This window comes from Crocuta crocuta, unplaced genomic scaffold (genome assembly GCF_008692635.1).
Source record: "Crocuta crocuta isolate KB4526 unplaced genomic scaffold, BGI_CrCroc_1.0 scaffold167, whole genome shotgun sequence".
NCBI classification, from domain to species: domain Eukaryota; kingdom Metazoa; phylum Chordata; class Mammalia; order Carnivora; family Hyaenidae; genus Crocuta; species Crocuta crocuta.
In genome coordinates this window covers 4,058,476-4,084,435 of record NW_027532406.1, presented here as the reverse complement: position 1 = coordinate 4,084,435, position 25,960 = coordinate 4,058,476, and the positions used below count along the sequence as shown (strand labels likewise).

Here is a 25,960-nt window from a genome sequence, read left to right as displayed (position 1 = left end):
AAGGAGGTGGGTGGACAGGGAGGGGGCTGGGGAGACGGGACTTGGGGCCGAGGGGGGCGTGTCTGGNTGCTCTGAGAGCAGAGGGTGGTTCCCTGAACTGAGCCGGGCCAGAGGAAGGAGGTGGGTGGACAGGGAGGGGGCTGGGGAGATGGGACTTGGGGCCGAGGGGGCAGGGGTGTCTGGAACAGCGCGACACCTTCACGACCAGAATCGCGTCGTTGTGCTGCGGAATGAGAAGCGGTTCATGGGGCTAACTGCAGTTTCACTATTCTCCCCAAGAGAAAACTTGGAAGATGGTGATCCCGGGGTGCGGCAAGAGGGGCAGACTGGGTGAGGCTCTTCCATAAGGTCCACCAGACGCAGCGCATGCCGCAGAATGACAGGCACAGGCTGGAGGCTCGCCCGGGAAGCCGTGCCTGAGGGATGCCACCCCTGCTGCTCCCCCCAGCACACAGGCACCCCTCCTCCCCTCCCAGGCCCCCAGGGACGGCCCTTAGACTCTCGCACGCATTCACACATACACACACACACACACACACGCACGCGCGCACACACACACACACACTGTGCTCACGCCACACAGAAGGGCATGAGAGGCCCAGGTCCAGGTTGGAAATTCTTCAACAAAGATGTTAAGGAATTTGCTTCAACAGGGAGAACGGGGCAGATCAGGAAAATGAAACAAAAGATGGTTTTGCCACGCCATGCATGGGGCGTGGATTTGTCTGTCCTGGCTCCCACCCGGCAAGGAGGTTTGGGGGAACAGGGAGGCGTGACTTTGGATTCCGGTTGCCCCAGTCCTATCCCCTCTGACTTCACAACCTCTGACCACTTCAGAGCTTGGAGAAGCCCCTCCGCTAGAGCAGCCTCAGGGGGCCCTCTGAGAGAGGTCGGAGGGTAACCCCTGGTGCTGGGAGGAGAGGGGATGGAAATGGGCCCTGTGCCTCTGACTTAAGGAGAGATGGAGAAAGGTCATGGCAAGTGGAGTTTTCCCTGCTTCTCCTTCTCCAGGCCTCAGGGACAACCTTTCCATTGGCCTTAATTGGAGAGGAGCACTCATTAACAGGCCAGAGGGGAGGTGGGTGCACACACATACCACCCCCCCAAGACACAACCTCTTCACCTGCTGCCTGACCCGAAGGCTCCCGCAGCAGACCAGGGGCCCAAGGGCAGGGCGACAACCCCCACAAGGCCAGGCAGAGCCCACCTGCATAGCCACTGCCCACTGCCTCCAGGGGAACAGCCCAGAACAGGCCCCCACCTGAGACCCACAGGAAGTGGCCCGGCTGTTCCGGGGTTTGGCTCTCAGGGCTACCCTGCCTCCACTTCTAAGAGCTCCTGCCAGATCTGCAAAGGCAGACTCTCACTGGGCCCCTTCTCCTTCCTCCTCACTCTGCTCCCCTCACCCCCAGCAGCTTGGCCAGGCCTTCCCCTCCCCCTGCCTCTCAGCCCCAGCCACCCCCGGTAACTCTGGCTTGGATTAGGAGAGCAGAGATGCCTCAGTACTGGGAACCATGTGAAGAGAAAGGGCTCACCGCAGTAGGTGTGCCAGCCCATGTCATCTGAGGGTGGTGGGTGTCACAGCCAAACCGGCCCTGTTTTAGGAGGACTTCAGACAGCAGACAGCTCCCCACCCTCCCTTCCCTCTGCAAAGGGGACACCCAAAACACGGGCAGGGAGAGGGCAGGCAAGGTCAGGGCTGGCTGAACCAAGATTAGCCACTGGGACAAGGGATCCCACACAGGGCCACCCAAGGGTGTCAGGGCAGCCTGAATGGGGCTTTGGGATGCGGCAGGGAGCATCTCATTTCATCAGCTTGACCTTGTGGTACATGTGTGTGAATGTGTGTATTTTAAAACCACCAATAAATGGAAAGAAAACAACTACGAGGAGGTCTTTGGAGTGGTGTGGACCAAGGACACGTTTGTCAGCGCATGCCACACGCACACACACACGCACACACACATTCACACGGCCTGGCCATACGTGCCATGCACACACACACACCCAGTCCTCCCTGTTGGAGCCAGGGTCCTTCCAAATGTATTTTCCGGATCCATTCGTAAGCTGCCTGCTTCTGTCCAGGTCTCTGCTGGCCCGTCTCCCCCGGCCGTCGGCACCCTGGCCTGCCACGGCTCCCCGAGGGCCATCTACCAGATGTAGCCTCCGTCGTCCGCCTCGCCCGCCTCGCCCTCCTCCTCCTCAGCCTCCTCGCCGGCTTCCTCCGTCTCCTTCTCCTCCTCGTCCTCCCAGCCGACGCCACTCCCAAAGTCCCCCGAGAAGCTCAGGATCTCGTCTACGAAGCGAACGAGCCGGGGGGCAGGTCAGGACCCGGCTGGCTGCCCCTCCTCCCTGCTGACAGCCCCCCCCCCCCAAGCCCTCCCAGGGGCAGGTCCGAGGGCCCCAGGCTGCCAGGCCCTTACCGCAGGCGGGGCTGCCGTGGCTGCGCGTGCCCGGCAGCTCCTGGCCCAGCTGGTCTGCGCACCAGCATTCACCGCTGCTCTGGTCACACTGCATCTTCTCATAGTAGCCGTCCTCGTCACAGCTCGGGATGAAGACTCCTGAGTGTGACAGGGCCCAGCGGGGTCAGAGCAGATGCTCTGGGGGCGCGAGCTCTTTGGAGAGGCGGCCCTGGAGCCTTGGGCATGAGCAGCAAGGGGCCGGACCCCAGCAGAGCCCAGCCACCCCCAGGTACCAGCCAGCCGACAAGGCCAGACTTCCAGCTCGACTCATGGGGGCCGAGAAAATCCGCCTCCCTGATGTCATCGTGCTCAACACCCCAGATCCTACAGTGGCGCCCCCAGCCTGGCTGAACTCTGCGGCAATTCCCAGGCTTCTCCTCTCAGCCTCAGGGCCCACCCATTTTCCCTCCGGCCCTGGAAGTGAGGCTTCTCTGTCCACTCGACAGACTTCTCCTGAGAGCACCGACCCAGACCGAGGCTCTGCCTCTTTGGGGATGTGGGTGAGACTCACGTAGAAATGCCAATTCCAGGCACCACAGGATGGATGCCCTGAGGCCCATTGAGCATGCTCGGGGGACACAGACCAGAGAGGGGTGCTGCCAGGAGGGAAGAGTGTGGCTTCCTGGCGGAAGTAGCACTGATACCTGTCCCCAAAGGCCACTGGGTTCTTGGTCAACAAGGCTTTGTGGGGGTGGTTCCGGCACTTGGTCCCATGTGCACTGAGGCCATGGGCCCACTTAACTAAGGGGACCTGAGGGATCTGCCCCTCGGCCCTCTGTCCCCTCAGCCACCATGATCTAGCCATGGGGACCCCTTTCTTACTGTTTCCCAAGATCCCTGAGCTTTTCCCCACCCAGGGCTGGCTCATTCTCAGCCCTCAGGTCTGCCTTTGAAGACCAGCTCCCCACAGAGCCTCTGCCCAGGCTCACTTCTACCCACTGTGCTCTCCATACACACACATGCCACGGTCTGGTAGTTCTCTCTTTCTGTGTGTCAACTGTGTGTTGTTTTCCCAAGTAGCCCGTGTGCTTTGGGAGGCCAGGGACCAAGCCTGTCTTGCCCATCAGTTCTGACCTGGGCTGGGTCCACTGCTGTTTCTCTGGACTGGCACCTAAGTATTTGCTGCCTACATGAACACCTGCTACCAAAGTTTTGCCCATCCCCCTGCTGAAATGAACTGAACCTTCTGAATCCCATCCTGCAGCCCCAGAATGTATGGGCACAAAATCAGTGCTTAAAACACACTTATTGGGGGGCTGGTCAGGTAAGAACAGGAAGGGAGTTCCCTTTCCGGCCTTCCTAGGCCAGGGCCTCTTCTGGGCTCAATGTCTTCCCTGATGCCCAGGAACTGGTGTCTCTGGGCCTCAAGGGGTCCCTGGGGCAGCCATCCCCCGCCTCCCTCCCTGAGCTCAGCTCAACCCCTTCACCTGGCTTCTTCTTGGACGCTTCCCGGATCTGGATGCGCTCGAGCTCCTCCAGGCAGGGAGGCTCTGTGGGGAGAAAAGCAGCCTCTGCTGGGGGCCATCCCACGGTGCTCATGGGACTCACAGAGAGGCCCCCAAGGCTTAGAAGCCCAGGCAGGAGGCTCCGCAAGATGAAAACACCCAGGCTTTGATTTGGGGAAGCCCCATGGTGGTAGTGGAAGGCACCGATCCTTCTAAGGTCCTGAAAACCCGACAAAGGGGCTCTTCGGTATATATTTAAAAAACAAAACAAAACATGGTTCCAATGAGGGGAGGCCATTCCATGGCTGTGGCATGGGCCACGGTGCCCCGTGGGGGCTCTCTGAGGATGCTGGGAACTCGTGGGATGAGGGTGCAGAATTCAGAAGAGGAGTGGAATGCACAGATTCCCCAGGGGGAGAGGCCCAAGGGGAAACCTAAGAGCAGAGGGAAGGTCAGACAGAAGCCTGAGAATAACTGCAGCCAAATCTAACTTGCCTGTGACCTTGAGAGTCCCTAGCCCTTCCCAGCTAGAGGCCTGGCTCCTACCCAAGGAGGCTGCTATAGAGAACCGACAGAGTGAGCTTCCAAGGCCTGGAAGGAGACCGTGCTGGTGCAAGGCAGACGGCAGGAAGACCGGGCAGGAGGGCCCCTAACAGTGATGGAGGCACCTCACTCTGGCACGTGGATTTGTGATTTACACGGTGCTCTGCACCCAGATTTTCTCCGTTCACTCTCACAACAGTCTCCCAGGACTGATGAAGAAACCGAACTCGGAACGATTCAGGACTTGCCCAGGGTCCCAAACCAGCCTATGGTGGAGCCCTAGCGGAAGGCTCGGCCTCCGGGCCCTGAGTCCTGCACTCCCACCACACGACCAGAGGCAGAGCCCCAGGGCCTACCCTACCTCCGGGGGCCTGCAGGTCAGCCCACCCCTCGGAACCTCAGTTTCCCCACTGGTGATGATTGCCACTTGGCCTCGGTGACCTCTAAGCACATGTCCAGCTCTGGTTCAGGATACATAAAGCTAGCAAATGATGTCCTATGTCTAAGGCTGATGGCCACCTACATAATCACAGACTGGGGGCAAATAATGTGAGACACGCCCAGAAGTGGAACCACTGAGAAGCCAATATGTCTTCTTCAGCTTTAGGGCCCACTGGTTCCTTCCAAGCCCCCCCCACCCCAGGGGGAGGGATGCTTAGAAATTCTACACTTGTAATTTTTACTTTCCCAAAGTGCATTAAGTTTCAGGACTCACAAAATCTGGATCACTGAGATTGACAAGGAATGGAGTTAACGCTCTAGTTTCCCCGGGCTCTGACAGATGTGGCGCCTGAGAGGGCAGGAGGCAGGGGAGCTGAAGGGGGACGGGGGGCCGGGGCCAGCAAGGGGCCGCACTCACTCTCCCTCCAGAAGCAGAAGCACCACTCAGCGGTGGAGACACGGCCGTCCTTGTAGGTGTCGCAGGAATTGAAGAAGGGGCGGATGCAGACCTCGTACTTGTCCAGGTTGATGGCGGCCAGCTCCGTCTGGTCCAGGAAGAGGTCTGCACTGGTGTCCAGCTTGGAGAACATCCAGCCAATGGAGTCCTTGCAGCTGGCCCCCAGGCTCTTGTCCAGCCCTGGGGAGAAGGCCACAGTTAGGTCACGTGCAAGGTAAGCCGCTCCATGCATCTGTGCGCCCATCCCTCCACTTCTCCATCTATTCAGGGTCAGGGTCAGGGCAGCTCAGAACGTAACCGTGGGAGTGAGAAACTCAAGAACGGCCGAAGGTCGGTCCCTCTGCCTCCACACAGGACTGCACCCACGGTATTCAAAACCCTGTTTGGAGAGCCCCTGAGGGAAGAGAACTTCTCACCTTGCCACGGCTACCCATTTCAGGGTTTAAGGTCCTTCCACACTCTTCAAGAAGTTCTTCACGTTCGCTAACCTGAACCCCTCCTGCCTAGCTGAAGCCCACCTCCCCTTGTTCTGGGGTTTAGGCCCTTTTTGAGGCTCAGGGTCTCGCAGGAGGTAGCACGAGGCAGGCTGGCTGAGGGCACACCTGCCTCCCACTGCCCTCCCTCCCCCCAGGTGCAGCAAGCAGCTTCGGTACTACCGGCCAGGCTGGTCCCGCTGCTGGCCGAGCCATTTTGCTTGGCGTTCTCATGAAGGAGCTGGAACCAGTCCCGTAGCCGGTCCCCCAGGTCAGCCAGGTCTTGACCTGTGCAGGTCTCTGTCGTCGGTGGGAGGGGGAGAAAAGGGGCAAGGTGAAGGTGGGGCGGGGCACAGCACGATCTCACTCTGGGATGCTGCCCATCAGGCCAGAGGCCGGGCAGTGGTCAGGAGGGAAGGGGAGTGAGAACCCATCTCCCGTCTTCCTCTCCACTCAGCCCCTAGCACTGAGAACACACAGCACCTGCTCCCGACACCTGAACCCCCCGCCCCCCAGCCCCCCAGCTCCCTCAGGCCCGTCCCTGTTTTTGCCACTTTCTCCCTTCCTGCTCTTACCACCCCAGAGCCCCGAAGGGGGCATCACGGGAGATGCTGGCAGTGAGGCCCCCCACCCCAGGCCGGGTCTGGCTGTGACCCAGCGCTCCACATTACCTGGCTTGCCATCGGTGGTGGACGGGGAGGTCTGCTCTGTGGGGCAGGGGCAGGGGCCCTCGCATCTCACGGTCAGCTGCTTGCTGCTCAGGCAGGCCTGCTGCTCCAGCTTACACTGCACGGGAAGAAAGGCCAGGTTGCGTGATGGCAGGGCCCACCCATGGGTCCTTGTAGCTGGGGGCCCTTCCAGCCTACCAGGCAGACACAGCTGCCTTCTGCATCTTTGACGGGAGGGACGGGACCCAGGAACAGCCTGGAGGGCTAGCCCTGCTTGTCCCTCTGGGGAGCCACAGGTCCACAGTGTGAGGGGGCAGAAGGCCCTGGAAGGGGCCTCCCAGGGAGTCAAAGGCGCTCATGAACCCTGGTCTGCACTAGCTTAACCTCTCTGCACATTCATCTTTCCCAGGACACCAGTCTCCCTATACCCCCCAGCCCCATTCACCCACCTCCCCTATTTAGCTGCCTGTTGCCCCCCCACCTCCTTGCCTTCTGGCCTATCTTCCTTCCACCACAGTCCCTTAGTGCTGGCCCCTCCCTCAATGGTCTTTGCACAGTTACCTCCCAGGCGAGGGTGGCTGGGGTGGGGGTGGGGACTTGCTAAGCTCTAGACAACAGCTGCCGGCTCTCTCCCAACATCTGCTCATTCCCCCGGCCTTTACTAAAACCCTCTGCCACAGCTGTTTGCTGAAGCCAGCCTCGGAGAGGGTCCCTCCACTCCCTGCCCTTAAAGTGTTTTCCCTGGTCGTTTCTGGTTTATCCCCATGAGATGACGGCTAATAAGAAGCAGTCGCAGTGTTTTATGTCATCTCCCAGCTCCGTGAGGGAGGAATTCTGTTTCTCGTGCTCAGCAGAGTATGGAAGCTCAGAGAGGCCCAGTGTTGGGCCCAAGGCCATGGGGCTGGGATGGAAGCCAGATCTCCTGATGACCTCTCCCTCCCTACTAGATATCACCATGACCCTCAGACCACAGCTTCCTGCCCAAATCCTGCTCTGCCCTTGGGCCGAGCAACCACACCCTTATCCTCCACCCCGTCTGTCAGCTCACTGGGATCCTTTGTGTCCCTCCCGCTGCCGCCTCAGTGCACCTTCCACCCTCAGCTTCTGGCTTATTCTCGCTCCCTTCCTCCTCTTCTCCCGGTGACCTCACCCCTCCCCAGCTTCAATCATCAACCACAGCGCGTGACTCTTAAATCTGCATCTCACCCCAAAAGGGTTCCTAAGCCCAAGAAACCAACCCTGGCTGACAGTGCCCTCCAAAAACCAAGCAACTGGCCCCTAGCAGAGGCATTCACAACTAGCACCTGCATTTCTATGGTCCTTTAAAGTTTATAAGATGCTTTCACAAAGGTCTCATTTAACCCACATAAAAATCATATAAGGTAGGGAGTCATTCCCCCTCTATCCCCACTCCCTCCCACATGGTTTCCTCCTGCCCCAGAATGCCTGGTGCTCGTTGGCAAACACCAGGTGGGTGTTTACCCACCAGGTGGGAATCTGCCTTTGGGAAGATCCACCCATCACCCCCGACAACTGGATGACACATCTCCTTTGTTCCAGAGCCCTGGGTACTTTCTTGTGGATCTCACCTCACTTATTCTGACTTGCAGTTACTTGACCACCTACGTCCTCCAAGCCCCACTGCCCACCTGCATCAGCCTAAGGCCAGGGGTAGGGTCTGGCTGGGACTCTCAGGCAGCCCCAGCCCAGGGCGCAGGTGAGCCTTCTGTGGTCGGCCATGCTGAATGTACTGACCCAGCACTTCCGGCTCTGTTTCAGTACCGGGAGCCCCACAGGAGGCCCTGGTTGAGTCGTCCTCTCTGCTCCCTGTGGCTTCAGGTGTAACCCCACCCCCCCTTGCCCCCACACCTGGGACCTGGGCTCCTCACCACTGAGCTGTACGTGTGGCCATCAGAGCCGCAGACGGAGGCGAGTGGGGTCATGTGACAGGGCTTGCAGATGGTGTCTTTGTTTCCAGCGAGCTTCAGGGCAGGCTGCTTGATCCTACAGGAAGACAGGAGTGGAAGCAAGAATGAGAGAGGGACATGCATAGGGAAGTTTCGAGAGACCAGTTCCAACAAGAAGTTGGCCCTGGCAGTCTGTAGCACATGCGGCCTCCTCCCTGCCCCGGCCCACCCTCTCCGTCACCTCCAAGTTGGACCCTCCTCCAGCTCGTAAGGGTGGAGCTAACCGGGCAGGGGACAGACCCCCGGCTTCCCCTCTCCTGTGGTCACTGAGTCCAGGAGGACCTTCAGGCAGCAACTCCAGGGCTGACTGCGAGATTTGAAAAGGAGTCGGCCCTTGCATGATCAGAGGTTGCAAACTGATGGCTTTCAGGCCACATCTGGCCCATAGACTTGCTTTGTTTGGCCATGAAGGGTTTTTGTCTTTGAGTTATTCACCAACATTGACAAAATGGAAGAGTTCACCTAGAAACCGGGATTCCTGGAGAAAGGGGAGGGACGTGGGACCTTTTCAAGGGGACTTGGATCCTGGCATGTCTTGTCCTTGGGACAGAACTAACAATACCTTCCCCTCCTCTGCAAGCCTCAGAAGCTAATGGAGTCTAATTCACTTCCCCTAGAGACTTGCTCCTGATAAAGAGAAATAACAATGTATGATTCCTGAGACTAGATCATAAGTGACACCGTGGCTTCCTCCCTGCTCTCTCTCTCCTTTAGATGCCTCGCTTAGGGGAAGCCAGCTGCCATGCTGTGAGGCCACTCAAGCATCCTTATGGAGAGGTCTATGTGACTAGAATCAACAGCCACATGAGTGAGCTTGGAGGTGGGTCCTCCAGCCCCAACCCAGCCTTCAGATGATGCAGCCCCAGCCAGCATCTTGATTGTAACCTCATGACAGACCCTGAGCCAGAGCCACCTAACAGAACCACTTCTAGATTCTTGACCCTCAGAAACCACTTGTTGTCTTAAGCCCTAAGTTTTGGGGAAGTTTGTTTTGCAGCAATAGATAACAACCACAGGGGGGACAATCGGGCAGGCCCTTGCTATTTAAGCAATGCCTCCAGATCCCCCACCTCCCCAAGCCCCTCACCTATGCTCCAGCTTCTTGCGGCTGATGCACATGGCCCGCTGGTAGCCCTGGGCGATGCACACCTTGTGACGGCTGCACTTGACCTTCTGGCAGGGGTCCTTGGTGGTGTCTAGGGCTACAGGGAGACAGGGCCAGAATGCAGGTCACCTAGAAATCAATTCAGGAGAGCCCAGGAGCCCCCAGACCCACTTCTGAGCTGGGAAGCTCCTCTTTCCAGTAGCCCTGATAACCAGAGCCCCTCAGCTCAGAAGCCCCACTCCCATCAGGGCCTGGCTGCCACAGAACCCCCAAGGTCATGATCGGGATGTGCCTTCTGGTCTCAAACCTCCAGGGGTATCAGTCATATTCCCTCACCTGGGAGGGGCATGTTACCTTCATCTCCTTGCTGATTGTCCTCCCAGCTCTTGATGTAGTCATCCTAAGGAAGGACAGAGGGGTAAGGGAGAGGGAAGGGTAAGATTTACATCCTAGAGGCGAGGCTCAACTCCAGGGCCCAGAGGGAAGAGGGCTGGGACACTGTGCCCCATGCTAATTGCTGTCACCCCCATGGCTGCCAAGACCCAGGCCCTGCCAGCTGCCTCTCCCAGAACTCTATCCCCCAAACCCATTTCCAGAATCCCTTCTGATCTCTCCCATATATTCTTTACTCCTCCATCCCATGCTGGGTGCTTCAGGGAGAGGAGAGGAGAGGAGGGTGGGAGGAGGGGCTGCAGAGAGACCACACACGGTGCCCCCCTCTCCCGCCCCCCCCCCCAGGGGTACTTACCTCTACCTCCTGGGGATCAGGAAGCAGCAGCAGCAGATCACGGGAAATGGAGCAGGAGAGAAGGAGAGATGGAGATTTTAGTGTGATGCCCACCCTCAGACCATGTGGTCCCAGGGTCCCCAGGCCTCATCATGTGACCATGGGTGCTGGGCAATGGTCTTTGATTACTACACCCTTCTCTAAGCCCTATGGCCTTCAATCGGAGGACAGTGTTCTTATGTCTTCACTCCTGGGAGCTTAAGGCCTGGGCCCACCAGGGCTGGCTTCACGAGCACTAGAGGTGAAGCCCATGGCTTTGACCATCAGGACAGATGTCTAAGGGACCCATAGTGCCCAGGAACAGTGATTCTCAAGCCTGTCCCCTAAGTGTCCCAGAAATGCCACTCTCTCCCTCTGCCAGGGTCCTTCCCTTGGCAGTCCCCTCCCCTGCCACCAGCCACCATGTGAGTGGGGCAAGAGGGAGGGCCTCTCTTCCACTGCACGGGGACTGTCTTCACTCAAGTTCTGACTTTCCCATAGGGTTTAGATGGTGCGCTGAGAGAAAGGGGGGCCGTGGTCCCTCCTGATAGCCATGTTTTCTTCAGTTGCCACGGTCTGGCTGCTAATTATCAGATTCCAGGATCCTGAAAAATTCCTCTGAGGTCGTCTGGCCGAGCCCCCTCTATTTGCAGGAGAGGCCGGACAGCCCAGAGACAGGACATGACCCACCCCGCGTCCCATTCTTAGAACCCAGGTCTCCTGCACCCAGCACAGACCTCTCTTTTGGCCACAGCACACAGTCTCCCAGACCGAAGGCACATGGACAGAGCCGCCCACCCTGCTCCAGCCACAAGGGCCTCCCCGGGCCCATGGGCCCTACTGTGGCCAAGGCAGAACAGCTCCCACCCAGCCCACGCTCACTGGCACAGAATCCCTGACTCCTTCCGGTTTCCCCACCAGCCCCTACGGGACAGAGGCAGCTGCTGAAGCCAGCAAGCAGCTCCCAAGGGGCTCCTGGGGGAGGCTCCGTCAGGCAGGCAGGGAGACGGTCTCTTGGAACTGAGCCTCACAGGGCCCAGGAGCCGGTGCTGGCCTCCTCTGTCTGGGTGGGGCTCTGGAGCCGGGGGGTGGGGGGGCATGAGAAGCACGTGCAGCCGCACCCTTCATCCTGAGTCTGACCCACCCAAGGATCAGAGCTGTGCAGGGATGGAAGTCAGAGGCCACACTGCGGGGTGGGGGTACACAGGGTCCAGACCCCTGGCAGGCCTGGAGGAGAGGGCACGGGGCTCCTGCACCAGAGGGCAGCTTCATGGGGGCGGCAGCAAGCACCTACAAGTGCTTTGAAAGCCCCAGGGCTCTGGGGCCACTGACATGGCCCCTGGAAGCTGACAAGCATCAGGGGACCAGGCAGGGCCGAGGGCCCTCACCCACACGGCCTCCTGGGCAAAGGCCAGGAAGGGGCTGAGGCCAAGCAGGAGGGTGGCATTGCACCCAGGTAGGCATACCTGTGTATGTGCTTCTGCACACGCGTGCACACTCACGGGCACATTGTATAGCATGTGTACGTGCTGGTGTGCATATCCCATCTGTGTGCGTGTGTACAGATGCACACGCAGGTAGGTAACAGTGCATGCTGGGCATGCCCAGCAAACAAGGATACTTTGAGGCGGCTCACCCAATGCCAGATGGTTTTTACCCAGAAACGAGGTTAACAGAGCCCACTTCTGTGAGCAGCCCCCAGCTTTCACACTTGGCCCTCCCTCAGGCTTGGCCCTCCTGCCTCTTCCATGCAGACAGAGAAGGCGAGGCAGGGCTGGCAGGGGGGATGGGGAGGGCAGAGAGACAAGCAGACCTCCCCAGGAAGGTGGCGGCACTAGCTCTGTGCTGTGTGTCTTGTCTTCATGTGTTTCTGTGCATCTTTGTCCATTCCCTCTGTCTCTGTCTCTGTCTCTGTCTCTGTCTCTCTGTACCCTTCACTCTGCCCGTTCCTGCCCCCTGCCCCCCGCCCATGTCTGAGCAGCCTTCACTCCCGGGAGAGTGGGAGCAGCCAGCCAGAGAGGGGGCTAAGGAAGAGAGAGGGCCCAAGTGTCACACAGTCCCCATATTCCCCTTCCCGGCACACCGTGGGCAAGCACCTTGACCTTTAGGAGCCCAGCACCTATCTCCTGGGACCACTCAGAGGTTAAAAATGGTGTCTGTGCGGTGCCCAGTGTCCAGAAAGCGCACAACTAATAAAGCAGAAGACGAGACTGAGGACTCCGGGCAGAGGAGCAGAAAAGGGGCAGGGAGAGGTCCTATGAGGGGCCCTGTAAGTGAAAAGACAGAGCTTCCCCCTCCTCGACCCCCAGGGACAGCAGAGACCAGTGGGGTGTGAGGAGAATCGCCCCAAGGCCTCCCTCGGGGATGGGGGACGGGGTCCTGTGGGCGGCACAGGGGCAGAGCCCAGGGATACACTTAGGGGCCCCCGAGGTTGGCTGTGAGCTGATACAATCTATAAGCTGAAAATGAGGTGTTTGTTGATAAGTGTGAATAATGCCTTTCAGTGCAATGGTGTCTATTTATGGCACTCAAGTGGGCTTATTAGCAGTTGTGACAAATGGCCTCCTAAAGGCACTAGGGTCGTCTCAGGAAACGGGGTTCTGCTTCTGTCCTGACTTTGCTGATCTATCATGTCCTCCCCTGAGAAACAAGGATTCCGAAGAGCCCGTGTCCAGTGCTCTGGAGCGAGGGCCAGGCCNGGCCAAGCAGGAGGGTGGCATTGCACCCAGGTAGGCATACCTGTGTATGTGCTTCTGCACACGCGTGCACACTCACGGGCACATTGTATAGCATGTGTACGTGCTGGTGTGCATATCCCATCTGTGTGAGTGTGTACAGATGCACACGCAGGTAGGTAACAGTGCATGCTGGGCATGCCCAGCAAACAAGGATACTTTGAGGCGGCTCACCCAATGCCAGATGGTTTTTACCCAGAAACGAGGTTAACAGAGCCCACTTCTGTGAGCAGCCCCCAGCTTTCACACTTGGCCCTCCCTCAGGCTTGGCCCTCCTGCCTCTTCCATGCAGACAGAGAAGGCGAGGCAGGGCTGGCAGGGGGGATGGGGAGGGCAGAGAGACAAGCAGACCTCCCCAGGAAGGTGGCGGCACTAGCTCTGTGCTGTCTGTCTTGCCTTCATGTGTTTCTGTGCATCTTTGTCCATCCCCTCTGTCTCTGTCTCTCTCTCTCTCTGTACCCTTCACTCTGCCCGTTCCTGCCCCCCGCCCATGTCTGAGCAGCCTTCTCTCCCGGGAGAGTGGGAGCAGCCAGCCAGAGAGGGGGCTAAGGAAGAGAGAGGGCCCAAGTGTCACACAGTCCCCGTATTCCCCTTCCCGGCACACCGTGGGCAAGCACCTTGACCTTTAGGAGCCCAGCACCTATCTCCTGGGACCACTCAGAGGTTAAAAATGGTGTCTGTGCGGTGCCCAGTGTCCAGAAAGCGCACAACTAATAAAGCAGAAGACGAGACTGAGGACTCCGGGCAGAGGAGCAGAAAAGGGGCAGGGAGAGGTCCTATGAGGGGCCCTGTAAGTGAAAAGACAGAGCTTCCCCCTCCTCGACCCCCAGGGACAGCAGAGACCAGTGGGGTGTGAGGAGAATCGCCCCAAGGCCTCCCTCGGGGATGGGGGACGGGGTCCTGTGGGCGGCACAGGGGCAGAGCCCAGGGATACACTTAGGGGCCCCCGAGGTTGGCTGTGAGCTGATACAATCTATAAGCTGAAAATGAGGTGTTTGTTGATAAGTGTGAATAATGCCTTTCAGTGCAATGGTGTCTATTTATGGCACTCAAGTGGGCTTATTAGCAGTTGTGACAAATGGCCTCCTAAAGGCACTAGGGTCGTCTCAGGAAACGGGGTTCTGCTTCTGTCCTGACTTTGCTGATCTATCATGTCCTCCCCTGAGAAACAAGGATTCCGAAGAGCCCGTGTCCAGTGCTCTGGAGCGAGGGCCAGGCCAGAGGGAAGGTGGGGTCTGGGCTGAGGTCCAACATTTCCAGGCAAAGGAAGAGCACATCTGTTTAACCTGGTGGATTTCAGCAGCTGCGACCACCCTGCGCCCAGCGGCGCTCAGCACAGAGCAGGCCTGTGGACGAACTTTCGGAATGTACAAGGGCACCCCGGCTTGGGTTTCATGGTGCTTTCAAATTAAGTCCTCTCCAAACAGATCCATGTGACTGTCTTCCTTCTACCCTCACAATCCTGGGAAGCCAGCAGTACCAATAGGATCAACTCCATAAAAAAGGAAGAAACTGAGGCCAGGGAGGCAGAGCTGCCAGCCAAGGGTCAGAAGACAGAGGAAGAGCCGACCCAGGACTCTTTGGACAACCCCACGAGTGTGGGTGAGGCCTCTCTCACTGAGAGGAACGGCCTTGCACTGAGAAGGGAGTGCAGAAGAGGTGGGGAGGCCTTTGCACCCAGAGGCTGCTCTAAGCTTGGCTCACCGTGCATCCTCGGGGTGAAGGGCCCTCCTCTGTGCCACATGTTAGAACCACCTGCCAGGCATTTTAAACTGCCCGTTTTTAAACCGACCGTGTGGGTGGGCTGGCTCTGTTGGGGCCCGCACTGGTGCCGAGCCGCTCGCAAAGGGAGGGTCCCTCCAGCTCTGCACCCTGAGTCTAACACTGTCCTCATCTCCTCTGGCTGTGTCACCTCTAACGTGGGGCCTCGGGGAGGAAAAAGAGCAGCTACGCCCTCCCTCCGATGGTGCCTCACACAAAGCAGATGCTCGGTGCACCAGGCACAGGCTGACTCTTGGGAACCCGCTCCCGACCTTCTCCGGTGGCGCGCGAGGCACAGCAGCCTCGCCAAGCTTACAGGAGCAAGACAAAGGCCATGCTTCTCATCTGCACATCCCGCCCACCCCACCCGCTGTCTGCAGCCTCCCCACCGCGCCCGGTCCCACCTTGCCAACCCCAGCGTCCCTGGTGGGTCTCCCGCCCTTTGTCCTCCACACGGCCGCAGTGCCAGGGATCCTTCCAGACAAATTCTGACCACAGCTCTCCCTCCTTAAAACTCCTCACTGAACATACTTCAAGCTCATTTGGAAAAAAAAAAATCTTCAAGGTTAGTAGGTAAAAAGAATTCTACCAAAATGTTAACGTTGTTTCCCCTGGGGGATAGGAATACAGAGCATTTTGGCATCTTTCTGCTTTTTTCCAAGTTTCCAAGAATTTCTACAAAGTGAACATATTTTACTTTTTTTTTTTTCACTTAAAAACACTTTTTTTTTTAAGTAGGCTTCGCACTCATTGNGTCTCTGTCTCTCTGTACCCTTCACTCTGCCCGTTCCTGCCCCCTGCCCCCCGCCCATGTCTGAGCAGCCTTCACTCCCGGGAGAGTGGGAGCAGCCAGCCAGAGAGGGGGCTAAGGAAGAGAGAGGGCCCAAGTGTCACACAGTCCCCATATTCCCCTTCCCGGCACACCGTGGGCAAGCACCTTGACCTTTAGGAGCCCAGCACCTATCTCCTGGGACCACTCAGAGGTTAAAAATGGTGTCTGTGCGGTGCCCAGTGTCCAGAAAGCGCACAACTAATAAAAGCTGTTATAGCAGAAGACGAGACCGAGGACTCCAGGCAGAGGAGCAGAAAAGGGGCAAGGAGAGGTCCTATGAGGGGCCCTGTAAGTGAAAAGACAGAGCTCCCCTCNGGGGCTTAAACTCATGACCCTGAGATCAAGACCTAAGCTGAGATCAAGAGAGAATGCTTGGGGCACCTGGGTGGCTCAGTTGAATAAGCATCCGACTTCGGGTCAGGTCATGATCTCACGGTTTGTGGGTTCAAGCCCCATGTCGGGCTCTGTGCTGACAGCTCAGAGTATGGATCCTGCTTCGGATTCTATGTCTCCCTTTCTCTGTCTCTCTCTGCCCCCTCCTGTTTGTACTTTCTCTCAAAAATAAAATTTTAAAAATTAAAAAAATTAATAAAAATTTTTTAAAAATTAAAAAAATTAATTAAAAAAGGAGATGGAGTGCTTAACCAACTTTGTCACCCAAGTGCCCACTTTTTTTTAAATTAAAAAATGTTTTTAATTTTTTAAGTAAGCTCTCTGCCCAACATGGAGCTTGAACTCACAAACCCGGAAATCAACAGTCACGTGCTCCACCAGGCGCCAGCTGGCTGCCCCAGTGGACATGTTTTACTTTCTAATGAAGGGAAAACACTACAATAAATATGGTACTTAAAAATCCTCACTGGTTCCCTGTCACCTACAGAAGAAAGTCTTCTCTGGATCTGCTCCTGGCTACGCCAGCCCTGTGTTCTTCCAGCCCATGTTTCAGCCTGGCCAGACCTTGGCACGGCCTTCTTCCTCCTGTGGGATGTGTGTTTGCGTCCAGCCCCAGAACTTCTGTTCTTCTTTCAAAACCCGACCCGGGCATCATCTTCCCTCATCCAGCCCCATATCTGCTTTTGCTTTGGGCCTCCTGCAGCTGGTAACTTATTACTGTTCCAGTTACACCGAGCGATGCCCTTGCTTCTGCCCCTATTCAGATGGCCAGCTCCTTGAGGGCAGACCCCTTATAAAAGCCACCTGTCTATGCTCAGCCCTAGCACATAGTAAAAATACTGCTAATAACAACTCATATCTTTTCAGCAATTACCACATGGCTGGCGTTGTGCTAAGCACCTTATACTCATTGGCTCAGGTACTCTTTACAACAACCCTAAGAGAAAATTACTATTATTATCCCTGTTTCTCAGATGATAAAATTGAGGCTTAGAGAGGTTAAGTGACTCAGGCAGGATCCCCTATCAATCGCACAGCAGGGTACTGGCACCCCCCAGAACTGGGATTCTGGAATTTGTGCCCCTAACCAGGACTCTGTACTGTTCCATAGACCCATGAACTTTAGCCGATGAGGAAAGTCCCAGGCCAGGGGCTGGGCCCAGAGGCCCCATCCCAGCTCCTGGGTGGCTTCTCCCACCACACCAGCTCTGCTTCAGCCCCTTGGCGGGGAGTCCTGCAGCCCAAGGAGGGGCTAGCGGTGGTGGGGAAAGACACCTGGACCCAGCCTTTGCCAGGCACTTCCCAGAAACCCCTTCATAAGCCCCTGGTTCTCTGGTTTGGAGCGAACCCATCTCCTGCTTTGATCTCTGTGGCTCAGCTCGGTTGCCATGGAGACAGGGCCCGCTGTGCCAAGCTGGGGGAGAGCGGGTGGTATGTGCGCAGGCCTAGCCGGGCTTAGGGGGCGCATGCTGGGTGTTTCCAAGTGCTGTTTACTTCCTGTCATTTTAATTAGCACCCAAATCACCCGCTCACTTCACAGCTTGAATTAACCCAATCTCTCCCAGCTTCTCCATCTGGTGAGGAAGATGGGACCCAGCCGTGGAAGCAAAGGAAGAGCGGCCCCCAAGGCCCTGATTTATTGGGCTCAAAAGCACCTGGGCAAATCTCCACCTGCATCTTTGCATCACAGTGTGATGGGGAGACTGAGGCTCCAACGTGGACTCAGGGCACTGGGCTCCTGCCTGGCCTTGCCTCTGACTGCCAGCAAGACTGCCGCCTGCAATACTCGCGGCTGCAGCCCACTTCCTTGTCCGTAAAATGGGAAGGCTCCCTCGCCTTCTGCCCTGAGCTGCAACGTCTCAGAGGACTTTATAAACTGTGGAGCAGTGTGCTCTCAAAAGCCATGACACAGGACCGCTAAAGCCTGGGTTCCGGTGGGAGCGTGGGGTGGGGGTGGGGTGGGGGTGCAGAGGCATTTTGGGTCTCACAGTCACAGGGGGCCTCAAATATAGACTTTGAATAGTGTCACCAGACGAGGCAGAGGCATAGAGGCACATGAACGGGACAGAAAGATGTCCATCATGAGACTTTAAATACGGCACAACTTCTGTAACCTTATTATGGGACTTCTTCATTTTTTAATAGATCACGAACCTCTAAAAATGTAAGTGGGCCAGGCCTCTCTCAACCTCCGAAAGGCCCTGTGCCCAACACTATTTTTGCCTCATTCTTCAGGCAAGGGAGCCTCCGATGGAGTCCAGTCCCCTGGAGAAGGCCCGGGGGGTGGCAGGGACACCTGTGGCCGGAGCCTCCTCTTACCATCCCCCTTACAAACAGCCAGAGGAGCACTGAGTGAGGGACCCAGAAAGGAGTGAGGAGGGCCCCAGTGCAGGCCACCTAGCCCTCTTCTCAGCTGCGTACCGACTCCTGCGTCACACGCCCAGGCAGGAGGCATCTGGAGGGGGCAGTCTGCCCTGTGGAGGATGTGAAAACAGGAGCAGTCATTAAATATTTGTTCCTCTCTCAGAGGGAGTGGCAGAGGCTATGAATTTGGCCTGAGCAAACAGAAGGAGACAGGCATCTGTGAGACTCTCGGCTTCCCCACTTCTTCCCTTGGAGGAATTTCCTTACAGGGCAAAAATGTGCTTATCACTCCCAGCATGCCAAGGGCTCCACCTGGCCGCAGGTATGCAAGCGCCCCTGCCTGCACTCCACGGGCCTGACCTCTCCTCTACTCCGGCATCACGGCCACTCCCCCGGCCCTTGGGTTTCTGGCTCAGGGTAGCAGCCCCAGGGGTCCATAAAGGGCGAGAGGACAAGGGAGGGGTGCAAGGGAGAGGGGGCCGGAAATTCTATTCTCAGCTGCCTCAAGACCTCGATTTCCCTTCTGGAACATGAGTGGAGACAGGATTTACTCCTCAGGGATCTCTGAGGAAACACAGTCATGCTGTGAGGACAGAACACCGGCCTGAGAGGCCTGAGAGGGGAGAAGGGTTCTCAGGTGGCTGCACCTTTCTGGGTCCGTGTCTCTATCTGTAAAATGTGGGGGGTGGTGCTTAGTGCCGCTGAGGCTCCATGGCTCTGCTCCCCCAGCTCCTCCAAACTGCGAGCTCTGAGAATAGAGGGGGACGAGCCTGAAGTTCAGACTCCTACATGTCCTCCAACCCATGCAAGGGAACAAGGGATCAGAGGAAGAGCCAGAGGATGGCCTCCAGGTCAGGGTAAGACCCTGGCCAGGCCTGGCTTATCCTTCCAGCTGAGGGAAGCCTTGACCTGTTTTCTGATGTCCGGGAAGAGAGCTGGAGGGGCAGGAGGCCCTGCCTTGGGGAGCCTGTGCTCCCCCTGCGAGGTCTTATGCTTATGTGCTCCCAGGTCTGATAGGCAGATGGACTTCTCTGTAGGCATATTGAGGATGGGGAGGGGGCTGAAAGGGTGGGGGTGCTGGCTGCAGCCAGGTCCAGGCCCACAGACACGCGGGCTGAAGGACAATCTTTCTTCAAGGTGTCATTCACTCCCTTCTCATACAAATGAATCATTGGAGAGTCAGGGTGCCAGGGTTCTAGTTCAACTACCTCAACCTTCCAGGGTCCAGAAAGAGGAAGAGATCTCTCCAGATAAGCAGCATGGTTCAGCCCAGAGCCCCAGCACCCACAACGCTGCTACCCAGAGAGGATGGTGAGGAGGGGGAGCTCACAGGACGAGTTAGCTGAGATCCTTTCTGGCACATTCCACAGTGCATACATTTATATTGAGCACCTACTGTGTGCGCACACACCCGGAGGGCAGGGTGGTAAGGTGCACTGAGCTTAACCGTGGGCGGACCGTGATAAACACACATTAACAAGGCCAGCGGGAGGACTTTTGAGATACAAGCCCACAGTGTAGGTGACGTCACGAGGCAGTACCAACATGTGCCAAATGAATTTATGACCAATAAATTCTGTGGGAACCCTGAGCGGGGCTATACCTGCAAATGAACACTGCTGAGCCCTTAGGAGCTAAGAGGCTGGCCCATGTCAAAAACCACATCATCCCACCTCCCGTAGCTGAGCCCAGGTCTGCCCACCAAGGTGAGGTACAGTGGTATATCCGGGCCTAGGTCTAGGCATACAGTTTCCCTGTTTACAGTCCAAAGAAGACCCCTGTCACCCCTGCAGGGAAACATATACAGGGGCGTGGGACTACCTCCTGGTATTTGCCCCCAGATACCATTAAGGCCCCATTTCTCAGGTTTCTCTGTCTCTGGCTAATAGATACTCTACCCTGCTCCGATCACAGATACTTCCTCTGGAACAAAAAGAAAATCCCTTCCCTAAACCCAAAGACTGCTGCTCTGTTTGTGGAAGGGGCGGAGGGGGGTGGGTGGGGCACGCCTTCAGGTGTAGGGGCCTTCGACCGGCTCTAGTGCCATCTTCCCAGAGTCAAAGAATGGTAAGGGCTCTGTAGATGCTTCTGTTAGCCAGCCCCTTAAGCCAGTGGGAAAATCAAAGGCCAGAAATGGGAAGTAGCTCTGGCAAGGTCACGCATGCAGCTAGTTCTGTCTGCTCATGAGGAAGACAGGTTGAGTGTTCTCCTGGGACCCTTGGGGTAGGATAGCGCTTTTCTCCTCTAGGCAGACTTCTGACCTTCTGGAGAATGGGAAGGGGTGGTGTTGATCTTCCACCCACTTCGGCCTGCCTGGAAGAAGAGAGGACCATACGGCAGCCTCTCCAGGCAACGAGTGCTCTTCTCTCCCTCTCTTCCCAAGGCTTAGAGTCCCGCCCGGTGCTCAAGTGTCCCTCACCATGCTGACAGGGCTCTGGGAGACATCAGCCCCTCCAGCTGGGAGAGAATTCGAAATGAGAATGGAGAAGGAGGCCAGGGAATGACCCAACCCACCCTCCCATCTCCAAATCCCAATTATGGAATCCATTCTGACCCAGTTTGGGGTTCTTCTCACACACCCACACCTATTCACAAACATCTGTGCAGCTCATTCCCACACTTGCATTGGTTTAGGTGTGTGGAGTGGGGAGAGGGGAGGGGTGGTGATAAGGGAGCCCCTTTGTGGCTAAAACTTGTTACTGGCTTACTCGGTGATCAGAAAACTGTGAGAATCATGAGTCGCCAGCAGGCATGACTCCCCTGGGCCAGCTCCTGGGATCAGGTGAGGCCCCTGGCACCGGGGAGGCACTCAAATCTGCAGTGACTGAGTGAGTTAGTGAACGTACATCAACGTCTCTCTCATGGAGACGGAGGCACGGTGGGGCCAGCCCCAGAAATGATGACCCATCTGACAGTTTTCTGCGGGGCTGGGGAGTGCCTAAAATGGGTGCCCTGCAGCCCTCTGACAAGATGCCTCTGTGCTTACACCTTTGTATTAGCCTCCCAGCCTGAGCCGAAGCTCAGAGAGGGGATGTGACTGCCCTGGCATCGTGTGGCCAGACAGTGGCAGCGTCAGAACCTGAACCAGGGCCTTCCAACCCCCAGGACAGAGCTGTCCCAGCATCCGGCACTCCTGCCTCTCCTGGGTAGAGAGCTGCCTTGCAGGTGTCACTGTGCCACTAGCGGGGAGCAGGCTGGTGGCAGGCTGCTGAAGACACTGAGGGCTTTGGTCCCCGCTTCCTAGGAGAAGCTGCTCCAGCCCAGACAACCTGGAAAGCTCACAGGGCACACACTAGGGTGGACTCTTCCTTCCCACTTTTCACTAAGGGGTAGACCTAGAGTTCCCTGAGAGGCAGATTTGAATCCGATGACCTGGATTCAAGTCCCAGCTCTACCACTTACTAGCTCTTCGACCCTTGGGTACGTTATGTTACTTAACTTCTCTGTGCCTGCGTTTCTTCAGCCATAGAATGGGTGGATCATGAAGGAATGATTACTAGCTCATGGGGTGTTGAGGGGCACAAGAGGCAATGCCTAGCAAGTGTTTCCTGCAGGGACTGGCAGATGTAAGCACTCACCGTAATCGGTGATTCAACGTACGTGAACTGCAGGCCTCCTGGGGGCCAAGCACTGTGCTAGACGTCCATAAATATCATTAAAGTTTAATGGAAGTGGAGTAAAAGTAGGGAAGAGCCAAGAAGAAAAAGAACACTCAGTGCTGCCCAGCCAGGCTCTTGGAGGCCGCCGGGAAGAATGCTGTGTAATGGGCCTGCCTCCTCTCACCTGTCCGTCTCTATCTACGAGGCCTTGGATGCTCTATTCCGAAGTCTTGCAGGCAAATCCCACCCAGTTCTGCAGGGAGGGAATCTGGAGATAATAGCACTGGGGAGCAAGCCTCCGAAAAGCCCAGGCCTGCCTAGGGTAGGGCACAGCTAGATCCCAACCTCCCCCTCTCCTCTGGCACGAAGTTCTCTCCTCCCTGGCAGCACGGCTCCGGGCATTAGAGGAAATCTACCCAAGCACAGGATGCGAGAGCCCTGCACCCACTGGAGGCCAGGATTACTCTGCTGGTAAATCCTGCCTCCCTATAATCCTAGCGCTCAGAGAAAGAATGCAAAACTGAACTCCCCTCCAACCAGCTCAGACCAATTCTATGTTGCAGCAACTGCCCACGCTCTCTTCCTCTTCGTCGTCCTCCTGACCTCTTCCACATGGTTCCCTCAGTCTTCTCCCCTCAATTCAGTCAACAGCATTTAATGAGACATGTCCCTCACCCACCGTACTGAGTCCTCCATCCTATTCCCCAAAACGTTCCATTCCTCTCGCTTGCTTCCTTTCTCCTGAGGCAAACTGGGGGCCCTGCGCCATTGTGTGGTTCTGAACTAGGTTCTGGTTCAACCTGGCAATGCCTGGACCCTTGGAGGATCCAAGGGGGCATATTTTCAAGCCAGCGAGCCTGATGCAAGGTAGATAAAGCCCTATGCTACTCTGCCCAACTAGGGGGCCTTTGGGCTTTAGTGCATGAAGTGGGGCCTCTACTAAGAGAGGAGGCATGAGATGGGTCTACAGTGGTGGCACAGTCCCTGTGGAAGGTCTGAGCACTGCACAACTCTGAGGGGCGCCATTCATACTGTGGCACGTCTAGAGTTGTGCAGTGCAGTGGCTCTGAGCTAGCGGCTTCCTGGCCCTCTGCAGAAGCTGCTGGTGGATATCTGGAGCCAGACCCTCCTGCCCAGCTTTCCTTATCTTCCGCCTCCTCTCCCTGCTCCTGTCTTCCCAAAGCCAAGACTACCTTAAGAGGTGTTTTAGAGGACACTATAAAAGCCTGAGGCTACCCAATTTAATACTTGCCCTAAAGCTTTCCACGAATCCTATGGGGTCAGATCCTGCAGAATTTCAAGTCTGATGCCTTTCGTCTGATAAGCATTGGAGGAAGGAGGAAGTGATTGGCACCAATACAGGGAGACAGGTGGGCAGCCTTGTGTCAAGGGGCCAAGCAGTCAGTCATTTATCCTCACCTACAGAGCTGGCTGTTGGAAGCAGGTGGAGGAAGAGAGATGGGGAAGCATCTTTATTTTTAAACCTTTACTGTTCTGATTAAGCATTTCTTTTCCCTCTGACCTTCACCAGTCTCACTTTGGAAGATCAAACAGCCAGCGAGTCAGAGGGAGGCCTGGACCGGTGACACATGGATTTGGGATGGACCAGCCTGCTGCCGCCCCCTCGCTGCTTCCCAGGCAGCGGCAGGAGATGGCAGCTAATCTGTGCTGGGCCTGCAGGGGCCTCAGAAAAGGCCTTGCTGAGGGTCCTGCCTCCCTAGGCTGGATTGCCAGTGGGAGGGGCAAACTGCCTACTCTGGCCCCAGGCCACTCTGTCCCAGCACCTGGCTGCAGGCGATTCTTTTTGATGGATTACAACCTACCCTAGACTTTGAAGAGAAACTGGCACTTCTCTCACCATTACAAAAAAAGATTCCTATCTCTGCGTCTTCCCATCATTTGGCTGGAGATCATATGAAGCGTGTGTGTTTTAAACACATTTCTAAGGAACTTCTGGACATGCACAATTTAAGAGAAGATGGGAAAGGTCGCCGGTGCGGCCAGCGTGGTACCAGATCTGATGAGGGAATGTGGCAAATGAAAAGCAAGAAGTGGGGATCATATTAGAGGCTTTCTGGGAACTGGCATCTGAGAGCACTAGGTGGCCAGGACCAGCGTTCTCCTCTGCTGTATCTGCATCCGGGCCCAACCTCCACCTCACACCCCGGCCCCCCTTCTCTGGGTCCCGGCCACGCCCTCTGTCCCCCCCCCCAACTTCCCCCTTCTGGGAACGCAGTCTCTGGTTTCCCCTCCGATCTACAGGTGCCCGTAAACAAAGTGCTGCAGCAACGCCAGCGAGTCCGCAGCCGCCTCCCCAACCCCCACCAGGCTAAGTGCGGCCCAAGGTTAAGCCAGGGTTCGGGGAGGCGTCCAAGAAGGGACCCCAGACCCAGCTCTTGGACTCTCCCCTCTGCTTCTTCAAGCCCACCGGGCTCCAGAGTCTTCCCCCTGGATGGGAGCCGCCACCCACTCTGGGCCCGGCTCCCCCACGAAAGGTTGGTCCTAGAAAACCAGCCTCAGTGAGCTCGCGCCACCCTACATGGGGACCCCAGACCTGGCCACCCGAAGGTGGCCTCGGCTATTTGCACTGCCGTCGCCCGCCCCCAGTCACGGACACGCCTTTCACCATGTCGCCTAATGAGGATTGCTAGGACCCCCCCTCCCCCCTCACACACACACACCCCAACTCAAAGCTTCAANCATGCTCCCTCCCCCGCCGGCCGCACCCAGACCTTCTGCAGTGCCCCGTATGTGCAGTCTGCAGCATCCACCCGGCTGGGGGCAGGCCTGGGGGCCTCCTTTTTTTTTCCACCGCAAAAAAAGAGAGGATCTGGTCGGGGGTTCGGCCGCAGCCGGGGCTCCCACCCCTCCAGTCCTGCACCCCCTTGCATCCCGCGCCCCTCTCTGCGCCCGGCCTGCGGTGGAGACCGTATGTGGAGCGAGCGACCCCGGAGCAACTCCTTGCCCGGGACTCGCCCTGGGTGGTGGTGGGGCTCGGGGTCCCGGGCCCGGGGNCTCCCGGGGCCCGGGGCTCCGCTCCGAGCCTTGCTTCCCAGACCCGCGCCCCCGGCCCTCGCGGCCCTGCAGACTCACGTCTCGGAAGCGGTTCCAGTGCTTGATCTTGCCGCTGTACTGCGAGATGGACGACAGCCATTGCTCGTCCTCCATGAAATTGCCGGGGGTCTCGCCCTCCTTGAGCCCTTTGGCGTCGCCTTCGGCCAGGGCGGCCGCGGCGAGGAGCAGCAGCGGCAGCACCAGCCGCCCGCAGCCCGGGGCGCGCATCGCGGTCAGGGTCCGACCTCGGAGGGTCTTGACTTCTGCAGTATTTTAGTGTCCTTCCTCCCACCCCGCGGTCGGAGAAGCAAACGCCGTCGTCTTCCTCCGCCCTCCTCCTGCGGTCTGACTCCGGTGACAGACGGATAGTGGGTCGCGGCTGAAATGTGACCTGGTTAGGAGATGCACTTGTCTGAAAAAGCCCAGAGCTGGACGCGGAGAGAGAGAGAGAAAAATCAGAGAGGCTGCGCCAGCAGGGGCTGTGTCTGTAACTGTAGCATCAGCATCACGTTTGACATCATCATACCTGGTTTAAAAAAAAAAAAAAAAAAGGAGGGGGAAGATTTCAAAGGGAAGCGCTAGATGAGAGCGCCAAATGCGGGCCAGCCAGCCGAAGCAGAACCCTGCCCAGCCTAGCACTTAGGGAGTTGCAATCCAAGGAATCCAAATCCTGAGATGTCCCCGCCGCCTCTTCAAGGGTGGAGAGCAAGGAAAAGGACCCCGGGGACTCCCCAGGGAATATGGGACTGGGGAGGACACAAATCTCTCCAGTTACAAAGCCCGCCAGGCTCAGGTGTCTAAAAGGGAATTTGGCCACAGACACTCTGTCTCCCCTTGCCTGCAGCCCAGAGGGGCCTGTGCCACAGCCCTGACAGCTGGCTTCCTGCGAGTTATG

The 25,960-nt window shown here is 57.2% G+C and overlaps 1 protein-coding gene across 1 annotated transcript; it reads right to left on the bottom strand.

Moving 5' to 3' along the window:
- Window positions 1-1,828: 1,828 nt before the first annotated feature.
- Window positions 1,829-25,553, bottom strand: SPOCK2 (SPARC (osteonectin), cwcv and kazal like domains proteoglycan 2). Its single transcript, XM_077778529.1, has 11 exons — window positions 25,105-25,553; window positions 10,310-10,318; window positions 9,916-9,961; window positions 9,544-9,658; window positions 8,379-8,493; window positions 6,493-6,607; window positions 6,005-6,121; window positions 5,310-5,528; window positions 3,890-3,952; window positions 2,424-2,561; window positions 1,829-2,296 (listed from the first exon to the last, which is right to left on the bottom strand). Exons 1-11 carry the CDS (start codon window positions 25,291-25,293, stop codon window positions 2,151-2,153), a joined length of 1,272 nt encoding a protein of 423 aa, XP_077634655.1. The 5' UTR covers window positions 25,294-25,553; the 3' UTR covers window positions 1,829-2,150.
- Between the last annotated feature and the right edge of the window lie 407 nt (window positions 25,554-25,960).